The sequence below is a fragment of the Corythoichthys intestinalis genome, chromosome 19 (genome assembly GCF_030265065.1).
Source record: "Corythoichthys intestinalis isolate RoL2023-P3 chromosome 19, ASM3026506v1, whole genome shotgun sequence".
Lineage (NCBI taxonomy): Eukaryota > Metazoa > Chordata > Actinopteri > Syngnathiformes > Syngnathidae > Corythoichthys > Corythoichthys intestinalis.
In genome coordinates this window covers 1,180,803-1,194,780 of record NC_080413.1, presented here as the reverse complement: position 1 = coordinate 1,194,780, position 13,978 = coordinate 1,180,803, and the positions used below count along the sequence as shown (strand labels likewise).

Genomic DNA, 13,978 nt, shown 5'->3' with positions numbered 1-13,978 from the left:
TACATGATGTTTTGTGAGCCGTGCCCGGGAAAGCGCCCCCCGATGATTTGAGCAGATGTTCGGCGCCGTTGAGCGACGGCTAACGGATTTGATTCCCGGGCAGGGATGGCGCTCAACTTCATCCTGCGCAACAACTTCAAAACCGACGTGGGAATGCGGCAAGAGGCGCGCAAGATCGGCATCCTCATCACCGACGGAAAGTCTCAGGACGAAATCATCACCAACTCGCAGAACCTGAGAGACAGCGGCATCGAGCTCTACGCTATCGGTCAGTCTTAACCCGGTCCAGTCGGCGTCGGCCTGACGGAACGGGGCCTTTTGTTTATTTCTTTTATTTATTTATTTTTTTGGCAGGCGTGAAGAATGCGGACGAGAACGAGTTGCGCTCCATCGCCTCCGACCCTGACGACATACACATGTACAACGTCAACGACTTCAAGTTCCTGCTGGACATCGTGGACGATCTCACCGGCAACCTATGCAACAGCGTCAAAGGATCGAGTAAGTGGGAAAAAAACACGGCTCTTTATCCGTTAGCCGCCGTCGACAGCGATAGACATCCGATCCATTTGGACCGGGAAGGGGCCGTCAACGCTGCCAAAACGCGATGAGTCATTTCGGCCATCCCAAATAATAGCAAATATTATTTTTTTCTAAATATATTCTTTTTTTTTTTTTTTTTTAAATACAAAAAAAGGAAGAAAAAAATAACTAATCTCTGTATTTAAAAAATTTTTTTTTTAGTTTTCATTGCTCTTTTAGTATTTAATCTTTTATTATCCTATTACATTTTTATTTTAAGAAAAAAAATCAAACAAGTGAATTCATTGCAAATATTCCCTTGTTTCTTTCATTAACTCAAAATGGAGGAGAAACAATAACTATTCTTGTTGTTAGTTTATCTTTTTAATTGAATTAAAAAAAAAGTATAATAATGAAATAACTAGAAAATGCCATTTCTGGGGAAATTGCGATGGTAGCTTTGTTTTCGCAGGTAAACCCTTTAGGGTCATGTCTTGCTGAGTTCAGGTCACTTCCTGTTGATGTCAAGTCACTTCCTTTTGATTTGGGGGCATACCAGGGTCACTTTCTGTTGATATTTTGATGTATCCGGCCGTCAATAGCATGGACTTACATGTGCGTCAATGGCAAGTATATACATGGCTGTCAATGGCATGGACGGACATTGATGTCATTGGCATGGATGTACATGGCTGTCAATGGAATCCAAGTCCATTGGCATCAATAGAATCGACACATATGGCTGTCAATGGCATGGATGTGAATGGCTGTCAATGCTGTCAACTTACTTGGGTGCCAGTTGAATGTCAAGGGGCTGTAATGGTAAGTTCTTGGTCAAAAATCACAACCACAGTTTTTTTTTGCCATTGACAGTGAATGGGAAATTTGGACATACATTGCCATCATTGGTATCCCTTTAGAAATGAATGGGCAAATTTTTGGCAAATTCTTTATATAACTTTTATGCCCCTTAGCTTCCTGCAATTTTTTATTTACGAATTATGTGAATTGGTTAAAAAATTGTAGGACTAAATACATTTTGGAAAAAAAAATCTTTCAAAAAAACCCTAATTTTGGGGGTCATTCGAAAGAATCCCTGGGTCGCATGAGAATTTTGGTCATTTCGGTATTTGAACGGTGTCGATGGGCCGAACGGTTTGGGCTGTGTGGCGGGCCGAAGAAACACTGTACATTTATTTACATTACATGCAAAAAACAAACCCAAAAAACGCGCAAAATGAAAATATTCTTCTACTTTTTTTTATAAAATTATTTGTTTTTTCATTTGTTCATTTGAACTTTATTTAAAACTAGAAACTGCAATTTCTGGAGAAATTACTCTGCGTCTTTGCTGTGTGGAGATACAGATCTTAGCCCCGCCCAGGTTGGTTTGGGGACATTTTGGGGACAATATCAGGTACCTTCCTGTTAATTTGGGGACACTTGGGGGACATGTTCTGGATATCAGGTCATTTGGGGGACATGTCCTGGGTATCAGGTCATTTGGGAACATTTAGGGGGCGTTCCCTGGTCATATCAGGTCATTTGGGGGGGGCGTGTCCTGGTCATATCAGATCATCTGGGTACATGTCCTGGGTATCAGGTCATTTGGGAACATTTAGGGGGCGTTCCCTGGTCATATCAGGTCATTTGGGGGGGGCGTGTCCTGGTCATATCAGATCATCTGGGTACATTTGGGGCGCGTGTCCTGGTCATATTAGGTCATTTGGGGGACACATCCTATTGATATCTGGTCCTTTCCTGTTGACATTTGGGGGACATTTGTTTTTTTTTTGCCATTGAAAATTAATGGGAAATTTGGACATCCATGACAGTCAATGGCATTGACTTACATTTGAGTCAATTGTATCCAAGTACATTGGAATCAATAGAATCGACAAACATGGCCGTCAATGGCATTTACGTCAATGGCATCAAATAAAGTAAATGCCATTGAAAATGAATGGGAAATTTGGACGTCCATTGCCGTCAATGGCATCAACATCCATATGCGTCAGCGGAATACAACTACATTGGCATCAATAGAATCGACATATATGGCCGTCAATGGCATCAATGCAATGTAAGAAAAATACCATTGTAAATTTCTTTGGAAGTGAATGGGAGATTTGAATGTTGCATCCTGTTAAAAAAGAATGGGAAAGTTTTTGGCAAATTTCTGGGGAACCGTAAATTTTTTTCCAACTTCTGTATACAATCTTTATACTCCTCGCCGTCCCCAAATTATGTGATTTGGTCAAAAACTGTAGTACAAGTAGCGTTTTGAGGAAAAAAAAAAAATCTGAAAATCGGCGTTAACAGGCAAACGAAAAAATTTTTGTGGTCGTTCAAAAAAGTCCGGTCGTATCGGTATTCAAACGATGCCGATCGGTTAAACAGTATGGGCTGCGCGGCACGCCGAAAAAACGCAGAGAAGACATTGATTAAGAAAATAAAGTTGCAAAACAACATTATCCGGGCCTTTGCAAGGCAAAGCCCCAGATAATTTTTTTTGCGGGCCGCGCAAAGTGACGCGGCTGGGCTCAGTCTGGCCCCCATGCCTCCAGTTCCTAACCTGTGTTGTAACTTGTAGGTGAAGAAAAAGCTAAAGATTCCGAAAGGTATTCTTTCATTTTGCTGCCATTTTGCACGCAAAATAACTTAAAAAAAGAAAGACTGTGACCCGGTCGCCTGCTCGCTGTCATTCCGGAGTCAGATTTACACGGCGGTAATTGCTGGCCCCGCCCCGCGGCTCAGGTGGAAACTTTGAAAACACTTACAACGTGGCATTTTATTGCGCCTTTTAAAGGCACCCCGGGGCCGCCTCGTCAATTGACTTTAATGCTTCTTTTGGACTGTAAAAGCAAAGAGGAGAAAGAGACTCTGGCAAATGTGTACATTCGGCGTGTTTAACTCCTAGGCTCAAACAGTAAATATGCTTTTAAAGCATTATTTTTAATTGAATTAAAAATATATGAGGGCCATTTAATAAACAAGGTGATTTTTTTGGTATAAGTACAGTACCTCTAATACAGATATTTTTTTTTTCTTAATTTTGTAGTCTTTAAGCACTGTCACATTCCTCTGTGAAGTTGCCCCCCCCCCCCCCCCCCCCATCAGACGCAACTTTATATTAAAATGTCACTTGTGCATTATGTTAATCGCTACGTTTGTGCTCGTTTGTACTGTAGAAAGTGTGTCGCTACCGTTTTTAAGATATTTACAATTCTTTTATAGGTCAATCTGAAGTCAACCAGCCCACCATTTTGATTCAAAATGACTAAAAATCAGGCACGTGCGGGGGGCAACGGGGCTTGAGCACCTGCCCCTTTGCCCCTACATGCCCAAATTGGGCTTGTTTTTGGTGCTTATGTGTGTTCTGGCCGACTGTGCAGGCACACCACCGAGTACTTTATTTGAACACCGAAAACACCTTAAAAACAAACAAAAAAAGGTGTCTGCGTGCCACTAAGCCGCCATGAAAAACTGTGCTGATGGGGGCTCATTGACCATCTGATGTGGTTTGTTATCAGATAAACAACAAGTTGAGGAAGGAAGTTTTGATGTAGAGGTTGAAAGAAGAGGCAAAGACTGACTGAGTCACAGCCAGAAAGTGTTGATGACAGTGTTGATTTCTATTCACTATTCCCCCTCCCAATTAAAGTCTGTCACAGTCAATTATACTATAAAGCAGGTTAAAATGGAACTTATGGTGTTGTAAGGCGTACTAAAAACTTGTTCATGTGCCCGTTTTGATCTACGAGCACCTGCCCCTCAATCAGTCCCTGCACGGCCCTGCTAAAAAAGGTGTCAATTGTTTATGCTGTAAAATTTTCATTTGTGCTGCTATTGTTTTTGAGATACTGAGATATTAAATTTGAGTGATGAAGTGTCCCAGTCTTCGGTGGAACGGAACCATAATGGCGCCATTCATTTTTGTTAGGTTTGTGCTGTAAAAATTCTCATTTGCGCCACTATCGTTTTATAGATAATGTGATATTGATTTCCAGTGAAAATGCCAATCGCAGCCCCTCCGTCGCGGCTGACAGAGCGTACCAACTCTCTCAATAACAGGAGTGTCCCAACAAGTAGCATAAACGAAAGAAACCCCCATTTTGCAGGAAACGCCATGACTCAAAAGTAATATCTGAAGCCCCCCATTTACAGCAAAATGGACCCGAAGGGATGCCATTTTTTGGTGCTACATTTGCGCTAGTTGTCAGGACACCCCTCTGTTATTGAGAGAGTTGGTACGCTCCGTCAGCTACGACGGAAGGGCTGTAATTTAATTGAATCCCAAAACCGGTAGCTGCACAAACGAAAATTTTTAATTACGCAAACCTAGCATAAACGAATGGTACCATTTCGGGTCCATTTTGCAATAAATGGGCAGCTGCGTGACATCATTACTCGAAATTAATATCTCAAAAACGATGGCACAAACAAAACTTTTTACAGCACAAATGACGCATAAACATTGACACCCTTTTTAGCCATTTTTAATTAAAATGGTGGGCTGGTTGACCTCAGATTGACCTATAAAAGAATTGCAAATATCTTTAAGAATGATAGCAGCACAAGTGAAACATTTAACAGCACAAACGTAGCACAAACAATTGACTTCATTTGATGGAGGGCCAACTTAAAGGAGGCCTGTCACTTACTTTTCTCATCTGTGCACAAGCTTCCGCATTACCTCTGTAAAAATCTTTGGACTGATGTCTCAGCGCGTCACTCACAACACTTTTGACCTGGTCACTTTTAAACTTGGTACCATTTTTTCAAACATTTTGATATGTAAACCCATACACAGTTGACATTCTCCTATGCATTTCTCTTAAAATTTTGTTTTGCTGAGGTTTTTGTGTGGATTGTCAAAAATAACAAAATGACCAACAATTCACTTCAATTATTTGCACTGCCTGAACATTGGACTACCTCATACAAATTTTATATTTATTTAGATTTTATACTTTATTCTTGCAAGCCACTTGCGAGATTTTTTTTACTTATCCTGCACTGTAAAGGGAGATGCTCCACAATTTCATTGTACAATTGTATAATAACAATAAAGGGCTATTCTATTCTATTCTATTCTATTCTATTCTATTCTATTCTATTCTATTCTATTCTATTCTATTCTATTCTATTCTATTCTATTCAGGGCTGTCAAATGATTAAAATTTTTTAATCGAGTTAATCACAGCTTAAAAATTAATTAATCGTAACCATCTCTAAAATACGCCATATTTTTCTGTAAATTGTTGGAATGGAAAGATAAGACATAAGACGGATATATACATTCAACATACTGCACATAAGTACTGTATTTGTTTATTATAACAATAAATCCACAAGATGGCATTAACATTATTAACATTCTTTCTGTTAAAGGGTTCCACAAGAAAGACTTGTAATTCTTAAAAGATAAATGTTAGTACAAGTTATACTAATTTTATATTAGAACCCCTCTTAATGTTTTCGTTTTAATAAAATTTGTAAAATTTTCGATCAAAAAATAAACTAGATACACTAAATACACCACAGGATGTTAATGGCAAGTTTTAAATCAAGCCAAATAGTGTGTTTTGTCCCTCGACTAACGCCGTAGCTTCCTGTTTACTGGTCCATCCATTGTAATTTACGTCATTTGAGTGCTGGCTTTACAACGTACTTGACCTCTGATAGTTTGTATATTGTGAATAAATATTGCCATCCAGTGTATTTGTTGAACTAAACGAAATGTTTGAATAGCGTTTGACCAAAGTCTGAGTAAGTTTAATGTGTATGTTGCATAGCTATTTTGATTGGGAATGCCAGTTCTCTTTGCACAGTTGTTTAACTGTGTGAGAATAGGGCCTCATTAATACAGATTGAAGCACTTTTCTTTTTGTGAACATTTTTTTTGTTGAGAGATATCATTTTTGTTGTGCTTTCACTAAATAATACTTATGTTTTTTGTAAAGGAGTTGCCGATGCTTATGCCAATAAACGGCGCGGTCCAAGCCAGTGGCCTGTGTCCACTCACTTTTGTAATGTTGTGGTATCGAATTATCCGAGGCACCTCGAAGTGCACGCGGCGCCAATGCTGTTTACTCACATGATGCAGGAGTGAGTTAGAGTTACAGCCTGCCGAGAGCAGTAAGCTGTGTTAATGTTGAAGCTGAATGTACTTATAAAGAAACAAAGTGCCAGCACGTCCCGTGTGGTATACCTTTGTTAAGAAAAAGCAAAAAACAAGACACCTTTCTCTGCCTCTTAGCTCTCAAGTGCGTCATTGTAATCAGTTTGAGGCAATGCATGAGCGGGTCATTCCGCCCATGCTAAAATGCATTAAATATTTTAACGGGATTAATTTAAAAAATTAATTACCGCCCGTTAACGCGTTAAATTTGACAGCCCTAATTTTTTAGCTAAGTGTCTTAGGGAGAAGGAATTGCTCCATTGTATAAATCTTGTACATTATGTTTGTCCATTCAGTGACTAGGTGGTGCTTCATTTAACCACTTTCCAGTTATTGCTTTCTTGCTTGCAATATCTGTAGGAGGTACCTGTCTCGTTTTGTAAGCCCAGTTAGGATGTTACCCATCCAGATAAAACATTAAATCTCACTTCTAATTTTAAAAACAAAATTATTACTACATTTTTTCCAGAAAGAGGAAATCTTAGGGCACTCCTAGAAAATATGGAAGTTGCCCAAAGATAAATATCCACATTTCCTCCAACATTCACCATGTTCAGGGTTCAGGTTCTTTGCATTTCAACTGGTTTTCACCATTCAGCAACTAATAACTTGATAACTGACCGCTGTTTGGTCCTGCAGTATGTTTCTTGTTTTGCCATCTCTGTCTGTTAATCTCCAAAACTCAAGTTTTTTTGAATGTACAAAAGAAATTAAACCCATGTTAAAAAAAAAAGTTAGCTTACAGTTGTGGTTAAAAGTTTACATACACTTGTGAAGAACATAATGTCATGGCTCTCTTGAGTTTCCAGTTATTTCTACAACTCTGATTTTTCTCTGATAGAGTGATTGGAACAGATACTTCTTTGTCACAAAAAAAATTCATGAAGTTTGGTTCTTTTATGACTTTATTATGGGTTAACAGAAAAAGTGATCAAATCTGCCGGGTCAAAAATATACATACATGGATCTGAAAAAGCGAATCATTGACCTGAACAAGTCAGGAAAGTCACTTGGAGTCATTTCAAAGCAGCTGCAGGTCCCAAGAGCAACAGTGCAAACAATTGTTTGTAAGTATAAAGTGCATGGCACTAAACCCTAACCCTTGTCACTGCCACAATCAAGAAGAAAACGCAAGCTATCACCTGCTGCTGAGAGAAAATTGGTCAGGAGGGTGAAGATTCAACCGAGAATCACCAAAAAGCAGATCTGCCAAGAATTAGAAGCTGCTGGAACACAGGTGTCAGTGTCCACAGTCAAGCGTGTTTTGCATCTCCATGGACTGAGAGGCTGCCGTGCAAGAAGGAAGCCCTTGCTCCAAAAGTTTGCTGCTGATCACATGGACAAAGATACGACCTTCTGGAGGAAAGTTCTGTGGTCAGACGAAACAAAAATCCAGCTGTTTGGCCACAATGCCCAGCAATATGTTTGGAGGAGAAAAGGTGAGGCCTTTAACCCCAAGTACACCATGCCTACCGTCAAGCATGGTCGTGGTAGTATTATGCTGTGGGGCTGTTTTGCTACCAATGGAACTGGTGCTTTACAAAGAGTAAGTGGGATAATGAAGAAGGAGGATTACCTTCAAATTCTTCAAGATAACATGACGTCATCAGCCCGAAGATTGGGTCTTGGGCGCAGTTGGGTGTTCCAACAGGACAATGACCCCAAACACACATCAAAAGTGGTAATGGAATAGCTAAATCAGGCTAGAATTAAGGTTTTCGAATGGCCTTCCCAAAGTCCTGACTTAAACCCCATTGAAAACTTGTGGACAATGCTGAAGAAACAAGTCCATGTCAGAAAGCCATCAAATTTAACTGAACTGCACCAATTCTGTCAAGAGGAGTGGTTAAAGATTCAACCAGAAGCTTGTGGATGGCTACCAAAAGCGCCTAATTGAAGTGAAAAATGGCCAAGGGACATGTTACCAAATATTAGCGCTGCTGTATGTATATTTTTGACCCAGCAGATTTGATCACTTTTTTCTGTTCACCCATAATAAAGTCATAAAAGAACCAAACTTCATGAATGCTTTTTGTGACAAAGAAGTATCTGTTCCAATCACTCTATCAGAGAAAAATCAGAGTTGTAGAAATAACTGCAAACTCAAGAGAGCCATGACATTATGTTCTTCACAAGTGTATGTAAACTTTTGACCACAACTGTATATCTGTAAAAATCCACCTTATTTGGTAAATGACCCTGTGAACATATTTTAAATGAAAGAAAAAAAATTCTAGACAAAAAATAAAAATGGTCCGTAAAAAACAAAAAAATAGAAATGGTCCAAAATGAACAGAAAGCGACCTGGGAATGCCCCAAAATGTACAGGAAGTGACCCAATATAAACAGAAATGGACTCACCGCTTGCCATTGACAGCCATAGCTGTCCAATTCATTTCAACTGGTAAGACTAACTTCGTTCACCCCCTCAGTCCGAATGAACTGCGCATCTAGCGGTGGCCAATGAGTGAACAAGGACGTGACCTGAAAATGGATTTATGGCTCTTTGAGATTGTTTTTAGTCTCAAAGGTTTTTTTTTGTTTTTCTCCCTAACAATCACATCTTTACTGTACTTCTATCTGGAACGGCGGTTTCCGAGTTACGGCGGTCAAAGCTCAATCGAGGCCTCCGAGCAGAACATTCCAGCGCCTTAAATCATTTTTAAGAGCAAATACATAAAATGGTGATCTACGGCCAAAGGGGCTTTGGCGGCGGCGGCGACGTCGTCAGATTGGCCGACGAGTGGAGTCACGTTCCCGCCGCTGATTGTGTGCCCTTGTGCAGGCGAAGCGCCGGAGGCGCCCAGCAACTTAATCACCTCCGAGGTGACCCACCGCTCCTTTCGGGCCACCTGGACCGCGCCTCAAACGCCTGCGGAGAAGTTCCAAATCATCTACAACAAAGTCGACGGAGGAGTCCCCCAGCAGGTACCTGTAGCTTATTTTTAGCTTTTATTGATAGATAACGATAGTCGTTTAAACTATTTGGTGGGAAAAAATGAACACACTGACTGCTAGACGAACATGAGTTGCTTAAAAAATGAGCTGTTTTTACAACAACCTCTCATAACTTTGACATATGGATGTCCCCGATCCGATCACATAATCAGAAAGCGTGCCCGATCACGTCATTTGTAAAAGTTCGAAATTTGGTGAAAAAGATTGGGTTTTTTAAATGTATTTACCGTAATTTACGGACGAAGGCGCACCGGACTATAAGCCGCAGCTGTCCTCACTGTACAGTGGTACCTCTACTTGCGAACGTCTCTACATACAGAATTTTCAGTTTAAGTCATATGTGAACGGGAAAATATGTCCTGTTGTTATGTAAGAAATTTCAGGATATGATAGGCAAAAAATACAGTACGACTGGCAGTGTTGTTTTTGGCAACCCGTAAAATTTTCGTCTTAGTCTTTTATTAGTCTTAGTCATATTTTAGTCATTTCAAAATGTGTCTTTTAGTTTTTGTTGACAAAAAACTCAAGACGAATTTCGTGTAGTTTCAGCCCACGATTACTCAATATTTTCGTCTGTAAAATTTGGAAAAAAAAAAGTTTACTGTTTCGAATGAACATTGACAGACAAGCACATATTGTAGCATCTACAAATCTATCACGTGATGATACACGCTCAGCAGGAAAACAGTACATTATTTTCATAGAATCATACCCACCTGGATGTCACAAACTGTATGTAAAAAGTCAGAGTTTAAGAGGACGCTCGCCATTAGCAATAACCTATTGTTAATGCAAACATGAATGCTATGCTAATGCTATGAGTTACATTTAGTGTGTGATAATCACTCAGCACGGACCTTTAAAGGCTAAAGCAACATTGCATCTTCTCTCTTGCCAAGTAAGAAGACAAACCATACAGTGTGTGTCTCAAAACAAGCAAGATGACACGAGTTTGCAGCACGTCACATGAGTAACCCATCCAGACACTGCTACGATGCAGGCTAGCTACACATACAGTAAATGTCACATGTGACAGAAACTATGGCGCAGTTTCGTCTCGTCAGACAAAAACTGGCATTTGTGTCGGTATGTTTTAGTCTCCCTAGACACATTTTTAGCTCGTCACCGTCATGAAAAAATTGTTCGTTGATGAAATATTTTCGTTATAGTCATCATTGAAGAAAACAACACTGGTGGCTAGTCCTTGCAGCTCCTAGATTTTACTGAACGTAACATGCTTATAGCTGCTCTGCCATTGGTTATTGCCCAGCATTCCTGGCATCCAATTGGCTATCTCTACTGTATGTGTATGCGTATCCCAGCATCCTCTTAATTCTCCCTTCGTGTTCCGACGGCTTTACATGAGTGTAAATACTTTTATTCTTGGTTTTTTTACTTGATGCGCAACTGTGATTCTGTGCTTATTGTGCAATAATCTAATTGTCACATGTATTTGTTACATGTATCGATGCATTTTATGCATTATAAAAGATTCATATCTTAATTTTGGGGAGGGCTTGGAATACATATGGAAAACGCGTTTCTACTTAGAGAATTTTCAAGTCACGAAACTACTTCGAGAACCAATTAAGTTTTGTAAGTAGAGGTACCACTGTATTCTGGGATATGTACACCAAAATATATTAACCGGTAACACTTTATTTTGACAGCGGCGTCAAAAGACTGTCATAAGATGGTCATAAGACGGTCATGAGACAGTCATAATTATGACATGATACTGTCATGAGCATTAATGAATGCTAACACCCCTCTGGGAGACGCTATAGGTGTTTAAGAGCAAGAACAAACAGACTGAGAAACAGTTTCTTTGCTAAAGCCATCTCCACCATGAACAGCCATATGTAACACCACATCACCCAATGTCCAATATTCATTTACATGCAATATACTATGTGCAATACTTACTACGTGCAATATTCAATGCCTCGCTGTCAACTTATTTACTTGCAATATTAATGTGCAATATTCAATTTCTTCACTGTCAACTGCTGCTACCTCACTTCAATTATTTGCATTGCCTGAACATAGGACTACCTTGTTTAATATTTAGATTTTATACTTTTATTCTTGCAAGTCACTTTTGAGATTTTTACTTGTCCTGCACTGCAAAGGGAGATGCTCCACAACTTCATTGTACAACTGTATAATGACAATATAGTGCTATTCTATTCTATTCTATTCTATTCTATTCTATTCTATTCTATTCTATTCTATTCTATTCTATTCTTATGACAGCTGCCATTTGGTGTCATCCGACAAATGATCCCACTTTTGAATGGATGTAAAAAATCCGAGCTGGACATAGGCATTCATTAATGCTCATGACAGTGTCATGTCATAATTGTGAAAGTCTTATGAAGCAACTGTCAAATAAAGTGTTAACTTTTTGGTGTTTCTTAATTTGGGAAAAAAAAAAAAATCTACCGTTTTAAAAAAAATTCATTTTAATGTTTAAAATGTATTTTTCAAATTTTATTTTAAGTAAAAAATATATTTTCTTATTCCCCTTTCTGTGTTTTTTTTAACCCAAAATATAATTCTAATTAAAGCAAACTTCCATTTATATATTTTTTCCGTTTTAAAAAAAAAAAAAAAATCATGATCAAGTTGATTGAAAATTTCCTAATTTCTGTCTTTTTGACTGCACTGCACTGCAACACGACCTGTCCGTTCAACTCTGACCGTACCGAGAACGTTTTTATTGCCATTGCGTACGAGCGTAGAAATGCAACATTCCGACCAGTCGAAATTGGACGTACCGTGGCGCGGCAATAATTCAAACGAAAGAGTAAATCTCCTGTCGGCCGGCGCACTTAAAACCCGCCGCCATTTGGAAGTGAACTCGCTAGTAAATCGGCGCAGATAAGAAGCGAATACGTCGTTCGCGTGGAGCTCGACCTCTTTTGCGGAGGTCAATGTAAGAGCAGCAGTCGAGACACAAAGAAGAAAGCTTAAGCGATGGGCCGTCATCCGTCTGGATTGAAAAGAAGAAAACAAGTCCAGGTTTGAGTTGGCGTCCGTTTTTTTCCCCCCTTCCACTAAAGAACTTACATGGAAAAGACGTGTTTTGTTCGAGATCATCATGATTCATCCGATCTGAAACATTATTTTTCAACATGATGTCAATCCTTTTCAGTCAATTTCAAGTCATATTCGTTTTTCATAAACAATGGACTAGGGATCGTTCGATATGAGTTCTTCAGGACCGAGTAGTGAAGGGAATAGTATCTTTTCTCATATTTACCCGTCGACTATTTGTGTTTTTACTCTAACATGCCTAATATAATCAATCAGGTTATAGTATCTTTTCTCGTGTTTACTGTTTGTACTACTCTAACGTACCCAATATAAAATGAATGGCATTTATATCATAGTTTAAGGAAAACAAGCAGAATATAGTTGACATAGGGCATAAGAGATACATGACGCCTTCTGACCATGGAAGCCCAACGTGTGCGCCATGCAGCTGACTGCAGCAGGTCCGAAAACCAAAAGTGGTATTTGCCATCTGGCAATTTTTTTTTTTTTTTGCCATTTGGCAAAATGGATTTTGCCATGTGGCTTTTTTTTGCCATGTGGCATTTTGCCATGTGTCAAAATGGATTTTGAAATGTGGCATTTTTTTAATGTGGCAAAATGGGATTTTGACATGTGGCATTTTATGGGGGGTATATGGCATTTTTGGTCAAAAATGGTCAAAAATCACAGCCATACATGTTTTTCTGCCATTTAAAATGAATGGACGTGAAATTTGGACGTGCATAGCCATCAATGGCATACCCTTACTTGGGTGCCAGTTGAATGTTGATGCACTCTAATGTAAAGTGTATGGTCAAAAATCACAACCACACATTTTTCTGCCATTTAAAATAAATGGAAAATTTGGACGTGCATAGCCGTCAATGGCATGGACGTTCATGGCCTACAAACCTGCCATATACCCCCAGTCCCCAAAAAAGCCACAAACCAAAATCCATTTTGCCACATACAAAAAAAGAATGCCACATGTCAAAATCCATTTTGCCACATGGCAAAAAAAAAAAACGCCTCATGGCAAAATCTATTTTGCTACATGGCAAATACCACTTTTGGTTCTCGCTGACTGAGCAAGATTGACGCTGACTACCAGTTGATAGGCAAGACATCTACAAGCCCATGTCTGCAAAACCAAATCCCACAATCAGCTTCTCAGGACAGTCCTAAAACAAATGGCGGGATGTCCTGTACTACCACAACACCCGATAACAAAAGCAAATCTAATTTTGATAGCTCGCCGCCGAACCTCCCACCTCA

General features: G+C 39.4%; 1 protein-coding gene across 4 annotated transcripts in view; it reads left to right on the top strand.

The window, feature by feature from the left end:
- Positions 1-13,978, top strand: part of col12a1b (collagen, type XII, alpha 1b) — a 148,082-nt gene that overhangs the window by 56,165 nt on the left and 77,939 nt on the right. For all 4 annotated transcript variants that reach the window (XM_057823051.1, XM_057823050.1, XM_057823049.1 and 1 more), the window contains exons 19-21: positions 104-268; positions 355-501; positions 9,492-9,634. In XM_057823051.1, coding sequence (XP_057679034.1) covers positions 104-268; positions 355-501; positions 9,492-9,634 — 455 coding nt within the window. The remainder of the gene's footprint in view (positions 1-103; positions 269-354; positions 502-9,491; positions 9,635-13,978) is intronic.